The sequence below is a fragment of the Emys orbicularis genome, chromosome 3 (assembly GCF_028017835.1).
Source record: "Emys orbicularis isolate rEmyOrb1 chromosome 3, rEmyOrb1.hap1, whole genome shotgun sequence".
Taxonomy (NCBI): Eukaryota; Metazoa; Chordata; order Testudines; family Emydidae; genus Emys; species Emys orbicularis.
Window position 1 is genome coordinate 23,317,608 of NC_088685.1, and position 13,869 is coordinate 23,331,476.

General features: G+C 43.5%; 1 protein-coding gene across 1 annotated transcript in view; it reads left to right on the forward strand.

The window, feature by feature from the left end:
* Nucleotides 1–1,885: 1,885 nt before the first annotated feature.
* The window catches only part of LDAH (lipid droplet associated hydrolase), a 231,525-nt gene continuing 219,541 nt past the window's right edge, over nt 1,886–13,869 (forward strand). The window contains exon 1 of the mRNA XM_065400744.1: nt 1,886–2,051. Within this exon, the coding sequence (XP_065256816.1) occupies nt 1,886–2,051 (166 nt within the window). The remainder of the gene's footprint in view (nt 2,052–13,869) is intronic.

The window sequence follows — 13,869 nt, forward strand, 5'->3', positions numbered from 1 at the left end:
TCCAATGAGTGAGCATGATGAGGATAACTAAAATTTGCAGAAAACGCTCAGGAAAGCATTCCAGTCGGTTAACACCAGCTTCCCTGCTCCAGCAAAGGGGAGACTCAATCCAGTGCTTCTCCAAACTGACCACCAGCCCCTAGTCAGTGGGATACATTTGAGGGTGAAGCAGGAAAAGGAGACAGCATTGGTTCAGGAACCCCCACACCTCTGGTGGTTCCTCTCAAAGCATGCAGATAGTGATATCACATGACCCTGTTTGAGGGGCAGTAGCCCAACTTGAGCCTGGAGTACAGCCTTCTCTTCCTGAAACCATGCTAGCTGCTCACAGAGTGTCTGATTTTCTGCTAAGAGCTGCATCACTTGGGCCCGCAGCATGTGGTTCTCAGTTTGGAGTTGGGCTACTTGCTCCTGCAGATCCAGTACCCTAAAGGGTTCAGTGGGTGGTGACAGACCCAACCCTTTCCATATCTCTGTTAAGGGGCTTCCACTGAGTGGATTGAAAGGGGTCTGGGCAAACTGTAAGGAAAGGGGGCGTAGGGGTCTGGTCTTGTGGTTACTGCTAGTCTGCTGTCACAGAGTTAAGGATAGTAAAGAGGTAGTAGTCAGCGAACAGGAATCGGAATAATTTCTAGAGCCAGGGTCAGGATCAATAGCCAAGGGTCAGGGTCAGAGTCAGGCCAGGGTCAGAGATTGGAGATCAGAAGACTAGGTCTAGACCAAGCCAGAAGTCAGAGTTGCCCTGACAGCTTTCTGGGACACTCTCCAGGGTTAAATAGTAAACAAGGACCAAATTTGAGTGCAGGTATTATTGCTCTGGCCCCTTCTAGCAGAACTTCCTGTGGCATCTAATCTCCAAAGTGCTCTTTAGCTGCAGCTCTGCATGGTCTCCTGGTGGTGATGTGGAGATGTAAGTTACCCCAGGTTCCACAAACTCGGATTCTAGTCCCGTGGACCCTTACATAAGGACATCAACAAGGAATTTTAGATCTGTTAGGAACAAAAAGAAATCCTCATAATGAAATAGGCCCATTACTAGCTGCAGATGGTAAAATAGTTAATAATGATAGAGAAAAGGCAAAAATGTTCACGGTAGTATTTCTGTTCTATATTTGGAAAGAAGCATGATGATGTACTTATATCATATGAGAACAATGACATACATTCCAGTCTATTAGTAACAGAAGATGATGTTGGCCATCATCTACTGAGGATAAGTATTTTTAAATCAGCAGGCCTGGATAACTTGTACCCAAGAGTCCTAAAAGAGTTGGCTGAGAAGCTCTCTGACCCACTGATGTTAGATTTTAAATAAATCTTGGAATATTAGGACAATTCCAGAAGACCGGAAGAATGCTAATGTGCCAATATTCAGAAAAGGTTAGTGGAATGATTAGCTAGCATGGGGTTCAACTGACAAAGAATCAAAGGATAAAAATATAATAAATGCCAGTCAACATGGTTTTATGAAAAATAAGTCTTGTCATATAAAAATGATTTCATTCTTTGATGAGAGTACAAGTTTGGTTGATAAAGGTAACTGTATAGATGTAATATTCTTCTACTTTGAGGTGTTTTGCATTTAGTATTGCAATATTGTCAATGGGAATCATTATCAAAAAGGGTATTACAGTGGGGTTCTGCAGAGCCTAGATCTAGGCTTGATGCTCTTCAACATTTTCAAATAGTGATCTGGAAATAAATATAAAATCAATGCTGATAAAATCTGTAGATGACACAAAGATTGGCAAAATGGTAAATAAGGACAGGGCAGTCATAATGAGCTTTCTGGATCACTTGGTAAACTGGGCCTATTCAAACAAAATGTGTTTTAATATAGCCAAATGAAGAGTTAGGAACAAGGAATAAGGGGCATGCCAACAGAATGGGAGATTGTATCCTGGAAAGCAATGACTCTGAAATGGATTTAGGGGTCATTGTGGACAAGCAACTCAAAATGAGCTCCCCGTCTGATGCTGTGGCAAAAAAGGCTAATGAAATCTTTGGATGTATAAACAAGGGAAGTGATTTTACCTCTGTGTACAGCATTGGTGAGACCAATACTGGAATACTGAATCCACATTTTTAAAAGGAAGTTGAAAAATTGTAGAGGGGCTAGAAAAGAACCACAAAAATTTGAGTGCTGGAGATTCATAGATTCCAAAGCTAGAAGGAACCACTTTGATCATTTAGTCTGACCTGTTGTATACAGGCCATAGAACTTTTTCAAAATAATTCCTAGAGCATATCTTTTAGAAAAACAGTCAATCTTGATTTAAAAGTTGTCAGTGATGGAGAATCTACCATGACCCTTAGTGAATTGATCCAATGGCTAAGTACTCTCAGTGTTAAAATGTATGCCTTAGTTCCAGTCTGAATTTGTCTAGATTCATGTTCTAGTGGTTGGATCATGTTCTACCTTTTTCTGCTTGATTGAAGGGTTCATTATTAAATATTTGTTCCTCATGTAGCTACTTATAGACTGTAATCAAGTCACCCCTTAACCTTCATGTTGTTAAGCTAAATGATTGAGCTCCAAGTCTTTCACTCTAAATCAGTTGAATTAAGAAAATGCCTTAGAGTGAGAAACTCAGATTGTTTAGATTATCAAAAAAGATTGAGGTGACTTGATTACAGTGTCTAAGTACATTCATAGTGTGAAAATACTGGGTACTAAAGGGCTCTGTAATATAACAAGAACCAGTGGTAGAAAGTTGAAGCCAGACAAATTCAAATAAGAAATTAGGTACTAATATTTAGCAGTGAGGGTGATTCACCATTGGAACAAGCAATCCAGTGACTGGCTGGATTCTCCATATCTTCAAGATGAAAGATACACTTTAGCCCAACATAAGTTTTTGGCTCAGCACAGGAGTGACTGGGTGAAACATAATGGCTTGTGATATACTGGAAGTCAGATTAAATGATCTAATAATCCCCACTGGCCTTTAACTTTATGAACTATAGACCACTGACAACTCTGGACTTTGCTGCAGCAGTTATTGGGCTCAATGAAGTTGGTGGCACTGGGATTGGAGAGTATTTAGGGACCAGCAAAAGTGTAGGGGATGGAATTGGAGAAACCATGTTTCTACCTAACTCTATTACACAATTATTTTAATGATTTGGGTAGAAAGATTTTGAATCCTTAAATGTTACCGCAATGCTCATGTTGCTTCTGCACTGATGTCTAAAATGGAAAATGGATGAAAATAGGCTTTGAAATCCTCTTAGACACTTCTCATTTTCTAACCAGAGTAGCAAATCAGATTGATTAAAAGAAGTTCCAGAAGAATGGGTATATCCTTTCCTATTCTCTATCAGGTATCAGGGCTGGTTCTAGAGTCTCATTATTGGGCTGGCAAGTGGGTATTTTGGGGGTCCTGGATGTTGCTATTTAAAAAACAAACATGAAAACATGGAGTTGTCAATTGCAAAAATGACTTAGCAGACAGATGGAAATATATAGCCCCATCATTGTCACTTCCACTGCTTAATATTGGATAACTTTGTACATATTTTGGCCTTTCTAACAATAATTTTGGGGCTCCTGAAGATTGTTTGGGGGTGCAGCTGTTCCTTTTGCCCCCCAGTAGGGTCGGACCTGCCACAAATCATCACATGCTGCGTAAAAGCCCAATCTTTCTCAAGATATTTCCCTAGACTAGTAATGACTTATTTTCAACATGCTCTGTATCTGTTTGCTTTTGAGGCACTACATGTACAACTTCATCTTCTCTCTACACCCCTTCTGCTCTTTTATCTCTTTTGAATCTCAAGTGAAATGAGTCATGGTATATTCTGATTTATGAAATCCTGACTATTTAAGTATTGGCTCTGTGAGATACCTAGCACACCTTTGTAATTATCTTGATGTAAGCAGGGTGAGCTCTCCCCGGACATCTAGTGACACACGGGAGGAAAAAACTTCAGAAACAGCCCATGTTTGCATAGACACTTCTACTCCGCCTAGGTATGCAGCATGATGAAGCTGCTTTGCCAAAATGATCAATTTTGGCTGCTTTTGGGTTACAAATCACTCTAGTATTCGAATGTAGGGGTAATGAAATGTTGTTATCCTTATGGTATGAGGAAAGGGCAGCAGAACTGTGCTTAGCATGTCCTGATTGACGGGGTCACCCTGAACTTCACTTGCTAAGCAGGAGTAAGGTTGCCAAATCCCAGTGCAGATGAGAGTAGGTGTGGATAGGTTTCTACCTGGTGGTGTGGACTCTGCCCAAAAGAATCCTAGACACCATTTGACCTGCCCCTCTCCAGCATTTAATGACAAAGCAGATTAGATTCAATTGAGTGTCCTTGTTTCTGGCTGGTGCTTCCTAGAGAGCAGGTCTAGCAGCTACACCTTAGACCTTGTGTGGGGACAGTGAAAGACAACACAGAGACTGCAGTGGCTATGAGGTTCCCCAGCACCTGCTGAAATCACTTACAGCTGGGTTAAGTGGTGGAACCTCAGAACGTGATATCATGGGAGAGGAAGTAGCCGTAGAGAAACAGAGGCCAGCAGCAGCCGCAGAGAGCAGCAGCCTACTGTGGTGGAAGAGAAAGCAGCAGCAGCAGTGGCCAAAGGCAGCAGAGAAGGAGCAGCATCCAGTGGCAGTAGGATGGCAGCCAGCAGCAGCAGAGACAGCAGCAGCTGTGAACTAGCTGCAGAGGCAGCAGCAGAGGCATCGCTTGATGCCCCTCTACCCCAGGAGTGGGACGTGAACCCCATGAATTTACCTCTGAACTCTGGGTCTTTGCTAATCAAGGACTGACAACTGTGAGTGGGGCAGACCAAAGGGAGAGGGGAGTGATGTGTTAAATGGACATTTGTTCATCAGACTTTCCTATTGCAAGATGGGAAACTGAGGCAAAGGTCACTGCCCACTGCACTGTGGGGTTGGGTTTGCCTATGGTCACATGCTTTTGAATGTGGTTGTGGTGTTTTCCCAAATTAATGCTTGGTTCACTTTCAGTAAAAGTTCTCTTTTGTTATACACAGACCCAGTGCTTGCAAGTGGGAAAGTATTGCCTCTTAGAAGCAGCCAGGGATGATGTTAAAAGTTTTTCCAGATTACTGAGTGGGGGCTCGACCCAGTTCTGTTTTGTATTGTTAAGAGGAAACCCTACATATTGAACCAGACCCTTGTTTCTGCCGACTACTCCTGACAGAAGGGTTACATTTATAGTCACTTCATGATTATCTGTTCTATTCATTCCATCTGAAGCACCTGGCATGACCACTGTCAGAAGACAGGATACTGGGCTAGATGCAGGGCTGGCCTTACCCTGAGGCGAACTGAGGTGGCCGCCTCAGGTACCAGACTGTGGGGGGGCGCCACTAGGACCCAGAGTGTAGGAAATTGTGTCTGCTGCTGGTGCATATGTACGCTCTCTGCTCTAGATGCCCAGAGATGGTGGAGTGCTGTGCTGGAGGAAGGAGGGCACAAGAGACATAACAGGCAAGAGAAAAGGTGAGAAGGAATAACAGAAAGCAGCAGGAGCTGCAGGGAGAGAGAGGAGGAGGAGCCTCTTATGTACCTCTCTAGCACCCCAGGAGCCTGGATTGATTAACACCAGCTTCTCAGGGAGCTTCCTGTTTCCCTGAACCCACTTGAAGAGCACAGGCAGTCAACTGAAGTAGTAGGAGCCAGTTAGGCCCTTAAGACCCTGATATCTTCCCTCACTCAGGCCCTGCTACCAGCCTGCTTATTTGTCCCCTTCAATTGAGTGTTGAGAGCCACTATAGCAGTCATGAATGAAAGAAGAAAATGCCCCTCTGGGGTAGCATTCAGAAAAAGAAAGAAAGCAAAGGAACTTTTCTATCTAAGCTGGAAGGAGCTCTCTTGAGATACATAGACACAAATGTTCGCGGTGAGCCTTCCGGCTCCAGTGAGGATGTGAGTAGTGAGGAGATTCCTGATCTTCCAGTTAGTCAGAGTGCAGGTGACCTGGCAGCTACTGCAATATCCATAGCTCCATCTCAAATGGATGTAACCATGCACATTCCTGAAGAAAAGTGTAGATCAGAGAAAAGTGTGGTGGAGGCACAAGAAACAGCTGCTGCTGAGTTTAGTTCCTTAAGTCTAGATGATCAAGGACTGTGGACCCACTTGAGCAGTAGCCTGAGGTACTTCCTTGTACTGCACGGGCCACAGCAAGTGAAAAACTTCATGTTCCCCAAAGACAATGAAAATAGAAGTTTCCATCCAACACATTACTGGCGTGAAATCCCCAATGCAGACAAAGTGGAGAGGCCATGGCTTATGTACTCAAAAATCCAAAATGCTGCATACTGTTTTTGTTGCAAACTCTTCCAGTCTAATATTCCAGCCACATTGGGTTCTACAGGAACAAAGGACTGGGAAAATCTGGCTAGAAATCTGGCATGGCATGAGAAGGCAGCAAATCACCAGAGAGCATTCCATAGGTGGAAAGAGCTTGAGATGAGACTAAGGTTAAAGGCCACCATAGATGATCAGCATCAAGAGAAGATTGCATCAGAGTCTCTTTACTGGCAAAATATTCTGAAAAGGCTCATTGCCATTGTGAGAATGCTTGCTACCCAAAACCTAGCACTGCCTGGCACTTCAGATCAGCTGTATGTGCCAAACAATGGAAACTTCCTTAAAATTGTGGAGCTGATGGCTGAGTTTGATGCTCTACTCCAGGAGCATCTAAGAAGAGTCACCACCCAAGAAATGTACACACACCACTATCTTGGAAAAACAATTCAAAATGAGATCATATAGTTACTGGCAACAAAAGTCAAACAGAAGATTGTGCAGATCTGAAGTCAGCAAGATATTACTCTGTTATTCTGGACTGCACACCTGACATCAGCCAAACGGAACCAATGACTTTAATGGTGCGTTTTGTAACAACAACAGAACCTAGTGAAAATGTCCCAGCAATGGTGACTGTCAGACAGCATTTTCTAGAATGTATTGACATTGATACTACAGGAGCTGGTATGACAAATGTGCTTCCTAAAAAGCTGGAAGATACAGGAATTGCGATAGCTGAGATGAGAGGTCAGGACTATGATAATGGTGCCAACATGAGAGGAAAGAACAGAGGAGTGCAGACACGGATCTGAGAGTTAAACCCTCAAGCTTTTTTTGTCCCATGCAGTTCTCATTCATTGAACTTGGTGGTCAGTGATGCAGCATCAGCTTCTAGTGAGGCTGCTGAATTTTTTAATGTCATTCAAAGCATCTATGTATTTTTCTCTGCATCAACTCATCGATGACAAATTTTGAAGCAACATCTGGGAACATCCTCTCTGACACTGAAACCACTGAGTGCCACACGATGGGAAAGTCGAGTGGAGGCGATAAAGCCTATCAAACACCAAATTGGGAAGATAGATGATGCCATAGTTGCTATTATGGAGGATAATGCTATGACAGGAACTGTTCATGGGAGAACAGTGGCAGAGGGAAATGGAATCACCAGTGGCTTAGTGTTGTGGCATGACATACTGTTGGAAATAAATGTTATAAGCAAGAGACTCCAAGGTGTTGACCTTGATATAGCTGGAGCAATGGAACAACTGGACAAAGCAAGTCATACCTACAGTCTTACTGGTCAGATGAGGGATTTCAAAATGTTCTGAAGAGTGCACAGAAGTTGGCAGAGGAACTTCACACTGAAGCTATTTTCCCACCCAGTCAAGAATACAAGAGTCACCGAAGAAGAAGACATTTTGATTACGAGGCATGGGATAATCCCATAAGAGACCCCAACAACAATTCAAAGTTGAATTCTTTAACCAGGTGCTAGATTGTGCAATACAGTCAGTTGAAGAACGTTTCATGCAGCTCAAGGAACACAGCAGTATATTTGAGATGTTGTATGATATTCCAAAACTCCTCATTATACCTGAAGAAGACCTACACCAGCAATGCAGGGCACTAGAGACAGTGTTGACACATGATGACATGCACGATATTGATGCAGGTGATTTAGGTGATGAACTGAAAGCCCTTTCAAGATACATTTCAGCAGGATCAACTCCAAAGGCTGTTCTGGAATATATGCGCACAAATAAAATTACCACCCTCTTTCCAAATGCTTTTGTTGCTCTGCGCATACTTCTAACACTTCCTGTAACAGTTACCAGTAGAGAACGCAGCTTCTGCAAGCTGAAGTTAATAAAAACACATCTACGCTCCACAATGACACAGGAGAGGCTGGTCGGCCTTGCAACCATCTCAGTAGAGCATGAGCTGGCCCAGACTATGGACCTTCAGCAGGAAGCAGTTCAAATCTTTGCAACCAAGAAGGCATGGAAAGCACCACTTTGATTATGCAAACAGATAAAAATGCCAGTGTTTACTATGCAGACAAGAAAAGTTACATTTGCTGTTCAGGCATTTGAAAGTTAAGTGTTACTTAAAATTTTTGAACAAATCATTTTAAGTTGTTAGTTCTCCTTTATTGGGGTAGGTAGCAGAGCAGTACCATGAGAGGAGTAGAACAAGGAGAAGGCAGAATTGAGACCTTTCAAAGTTTTGGCCCAAGCAAGGGGGCATGGGAGCGTCATTTGAGCTCCCCGCCTCAGGTGCCAAAATGTTGTGGGCCGTCCCTGGCTAGATGGACCTTTGATCTGACCCAGTATGGCCATTCTTATGTCAAGCATACTGACAAGTGGATCTGGCAAGCACGTGTGATGGCTATAAATATACTTCTTTCTGCCTCTGAAGATGGCAATTGTCTGCCCTGTATTCAGATGAAGTGCCAGTCCTAGGAGAATTCTGCAAAAATCACACAGCCATCTCCTAAACTGAATTCTTCAATATACACCTCTACCTCGATATAACGCTGTCCTTGGGAGCCAAAAAATCTTACCACGTTATAGGTGAAACCGCGTTATATTGAACTTGCTTTGATCCACCTGAGTGTGCAGCCCCACCCCATCCCGGAGCACTGCTTTACCGCGTTATATCCAAATTCGTGTTATATCGGGTTGCGTTATATTGAGGTAGCAGTGTATGAAAATAGGGTAATGACAATATCTACCCACCAGATAGTTAAAGACTTGGAACTTCTGTATATTACCCCGCTACCACTAGAAAAGGTTTGTTTCCTGTTCCTTGGGATTCAAAATGACTAAGAAAAACCCAGTAATCTATTAAGTTAATGGACCAAATTTATTCTTGCTGTTACATGGTGTAATTGATGCAACTAGAAACAGAATTTTACTGTTATCTTACATATTAGCTTTATATACACTTAAAACTGAAGATGTTATGATTAAAAACAATAGGTAAATTGCAACCAAATTACTTTTTTTGAATAGCTACGCTGGTTATGTTTTACACCTGCTTCCATAACTTCTTCAGACAACTTCAAATTGTAGCTTTTCATTCTAGCTCAATCACCTCATTTATGTCAGCAACTGATCAACAGATTTTGATACCATTTTTTGTAAAGAATGCTGGAAGGGTGTTTGTCTGTTTTGTTTATCACTCCTGAAACCCAGCTATGATTCACTAGTTCAGCATTCTTTATATTGTATTAGGCTTTTAAGACATTGTGCTAGGAATACATATGATGCTGAATGGTACAGTATACTCTTTATACTTCTATATAACAAGTGGATTAGTAATCTATTTTAAGAGCACGAGCGAGCAGCTCTCCAATTCCAATCCTGATTCACTCTGGCCTTGGTTAGCCCAATTTATCTTCTTGCCTCAGCTTTCTCAGACTGTAAAGTAAAGGTAGTATCCTACTGAACAGCATTGTCCAGAGGATTTTAGAACTTGCTATAAAGATGAAAAATTTGCATAACTGCTAAATATGATAGCCAGTATTTTCAAAAGTTAGTTATAAAGCTAGTCTCCCAAATCCATCTGATAATGTGACTTGATTTTCAAAACTGCTTAGCACCAAACAGTTCTCATGGATCTCTGATGCTCCCCATTTTAAAAAATCTTGTCTCATTCTGCTTAATGAGCAAACTTATCTATCAGAAAATAAAACTCTGACATTGTTCACACAAACTGCACTTGCATTTATGTGCATTAAGAATGAACTGCAGCTGCACATTTTTCCTGTAAAAGGGAGACAACCCTTCTGAAAAATTACCCCTTACATTAAGGCATTGTTATATCACAGGGGCTGGCAACCTTCGGCACGTGGCCCATCAGGGTAATCCGCTGGCGGGCCATGAGACATTTTGTTTACGTTGACCGTCCACAGGCACAGCCCCCCAGAGCGCCCAGTGGCCACAGTTTGCCATTCCTGGCCAATGAGAGCTGCGGGAAGCAGCAGCCAGCATGTCCCTGCCGCCCGTGCCACTTCCCGCAGCTCCCATTGGCCGGGAATGATGAACCGCGGCCACTGGGAGCTGCGGGAGCCGTGCCTGCAGATGGTCAACGTAAACAAAATGTCTCGCAGCCTGCCAGCGGATTACCCTGATGGGCCGCATGCCAAAGGTTGCTGACCCCTGTTATATGAAGACTAGTACCACTTGCTATGATCAGAAAAGTGCATACACTAAACCAGCACCTTTCTACTCAGATCTTCTCCATACATGCTGGGTCATATGTATTTTGTTTACTGCCCTCTCCTATTAGTATTAGTGTTGCTAATTCTTGTGATGTTTGGTGGTAGTCTTCAAGCTGCTGGACCTGTGTGACTATATGAGAACCTCAGCTTTCTTCGAAAAATCAGAGTTTCTAGCCTCGTGGTTGGAGAGAAACATTTAAAACTGTGAACGCTAAAAGACTTGAAAACTAGAAGGAAAATACAAACCCATAGTTATTTATAATCTCATGATCTGGGGGGCCCTGACTCATTTTCAAATGCTTGGGGTTGGCAATGATGTAGTGTTCAAGAGAGGCAACACAGATGTGAGAAAGGGAGAAATTATTTCCTGTCTTGTTCATCAGAAGAACTGTTGTCAACTGCCTGAATGCAAAATCTTTAGTGCTGGTGCTGAACGAGCCAAAAGGGATTGGCTGTCAGATTGTAGGTCATTCTGCATCAAGCAAGGGGTGTGCTTAAGTTTAGTACTGGTGTTCAGTGTTTTCCAAGATATTGTTAATGCCCTTGGGAGCCAGTGATTAGGGCCCTAGTTTGGGATTTGAGAGATCCAGGTTCATTTCCCTGCTCTTTTGAAAGTCCCACCAGGCACCTATCTGCATCTTTAGGTGCTTAAAATACATTTAAAAAACTGACCCTTAGTGTCTCTGTGTCTCCACTTTCTATCGTGAAAAAGGAGATACTACTTCACAGGACTGTAGCAGGGATAATTACATTAAAGAATAGGAGGCATTCAGAGACTATGGTGATGGGAGCCATATAAGTACTTAAAATAAGCAGGTAGATTCATTGAACTGGAATCAAGCAAGATGGGGTGGTGTGCTCATTAATACGTTCACTTTCCACAAGCTGAAATAGTATGGAAGAGACCTGCTGCTGTATTACTTCCAGCGTTTTAAATGGCTTCATGGAATTAGGTGGGTGGGAACTCAAGGGGGGAAAAACCAGCCAAATAACCTAAGCCTCTTGGAATTTATTAGTTGAGTTTTGTATGTAAATGCATGGTCCAAATACAAAAGTTTAATATTAATTGATTCTACCTTTCTTGCCATTTTTCACCACTGCACAATGTAAAACACAAAGGTTGCGAATTCCGTTTATATAATGTTGTACGGATAAACTCTAAATCGTAGTACTATGTTTTGAGTAAAGCAATTTTCCTCTCTCCGCTGACAAAATGAGGAGGTTGTGGTGGGTGGGGAATTGAATAGTCAAAAGAAGGGCACATCATATTTCAAATCTTCAGTGAAGAATTGGTTGCAGCAAAAGGAAATGCCTCCAGCAAAGAGCACAAGCAGAAAACATGCTGATTATTTACACCTTGCTTACCCCTGGACCCAGTGCTTAATTTGTGCCACGGCATCTCTAAGCTTGGCAGTTCACAGCCCTGGCTCCTGACCAGCAGCCAACAGTCTCCAGTCGCCCAGCTCTGCAGGCAGCACCCCCACCATGACGCCACCTTTACTTTTGTGCTGCTGGTGGTGGCAGCGCTGCCTTCAAAGCTGGGTGCCTGGCCAGCAGCTGCTGCTCTCCAACTGCCCAGCTTGAGCCTTGGCACCGCTTTCATTACAAATTAAGCACGACCTGAGCCTCTTCCAGCCATGTGTTGGGACCTCACTGTATTGTGCATTAAACTTCAGGCAATATATAGTTTGATACCAATGAAGGACTGGGAAATCTGATAAAATTCTTGAATACCCACATTTTATTAATATACAAGTTGCATATCAAAAATGGTGGGGGGAGGAGTGTCCAATGTGAGGTTATCCAATACCAAGCCGCTGATTTCTGAGTCTGAAGTAAGGAGTGCTCAGTTTCCATTCTTTTTCTTGGAAGCTTCAGCAGGGCAGAATTTCATAGAACCGACCCTGCCTTTCTTTAGCCATCTCCCTCATGTCTGTTGAACGAGTCTCCCCAATGAAGTGAGCAATTCCAGGAGATCTGCTAGCAGGAAATTCCTTTCAGCAGAGTTGTCAGCAATGGAATGATTTGTCAAAATATCCTCCCAGAGGATTTCATGGGCAGGAACTCTGTATCAGTGGATTTGAGAAACTTCTGGGCTTGTACTTGCACAAGATCTGTAATCGCACCTCAGGTTATATACAGGGTCATCTTCAGACATTCATTTGTATGGCACCCTAAGTAGGCTCAACACATCAAATACAGACCTTCCAGTTCTACAATACATACATATATAACATATAAGAATCAACTTTATCTATCAGACACACTCTAATTTGTAAATTGAATTAAATTCATTGTTAACCAAGGACATTCTCTTCTGTTGCACACTTACATAAACTTCTTATTCAAGTTGCATAGCCTTTATTCAAATAAGCTGTATTTTTAGGATTATGTCCCTGCCAGAAAACCCATTGTATCCTGAATCCAAATGGTAAAATTAGGGTTAAAAATAGAAAGTGATTTTTTTTTTTAGATTTCCACATGCAGCAGCCACAAGCTCACCTAAGGGGTTTGCTGATGTTCTACTACATACTAGAAGCTCAGATCAGCAATGATTCCTGACAGCCAGCAACCTTGCAAATAAAAGGCCTTCAGACATGGAGGATAGGTCCATCATGGGCTATTGGTCAATGCGGTCAGGGATGCAACCCCATTCTCTAGGTATCCCTAAACCTCCAGCTGCCAGAAGCTGGGACTGGATGACAGAGAATGGGTCACTCAAAATAGCCCTGTTCTGTTCACTCCTTCTAAAGTATCTGGCACTGGCCCCCAGTTCTCCCTCTAATTTTTCCCACACATGAGCGGAATGAATTTTGTTATGTGCACCAATATGGAGGGGATGTGTAACACATCACCTTCATATTGTGCACATAACAAAATTCATGTGGTGGAGGTGGGGCCGAGGGATTTGGAGTGTGGGAGGGGGCTTATGGCTGGGGCAGAGGGTTGGGGTGCATGACTGGGAGTGTGGGCTCTGAAGTGGGGCCGGGGATGAGAGGTTTGGGGTGCAGAAGGGTGCTCTGGGGCTACAGCAAGGAGAGAGAACTCCCCCCAGCTCTCTCTCCCCGCAGCAGCACCTGGGCTGGGGGGGAGAGGCGCCTCTCCCCGCTGTGGCAGCTCCAGGGCTGGAGCCGTGGGATAGGTGCTCCTCCCACAGCCGCGGCAGGTCTGGGCCGGGCCTGGGTTCGGGCTGGGGGAAGGGGCACCCCTGCCCCAGCTGCAGCAGATTGGGGGCTGGGCTAGGTTGGGGCTGGGGGAGGGGTGCCTCTCCTCTGGCCACAGCAGGTCCCTGAGTGCCTCTGCAGCGCTAAATAGGCTGCTGCATGGCTGCACAACCACGCAGCTTACAGGGAA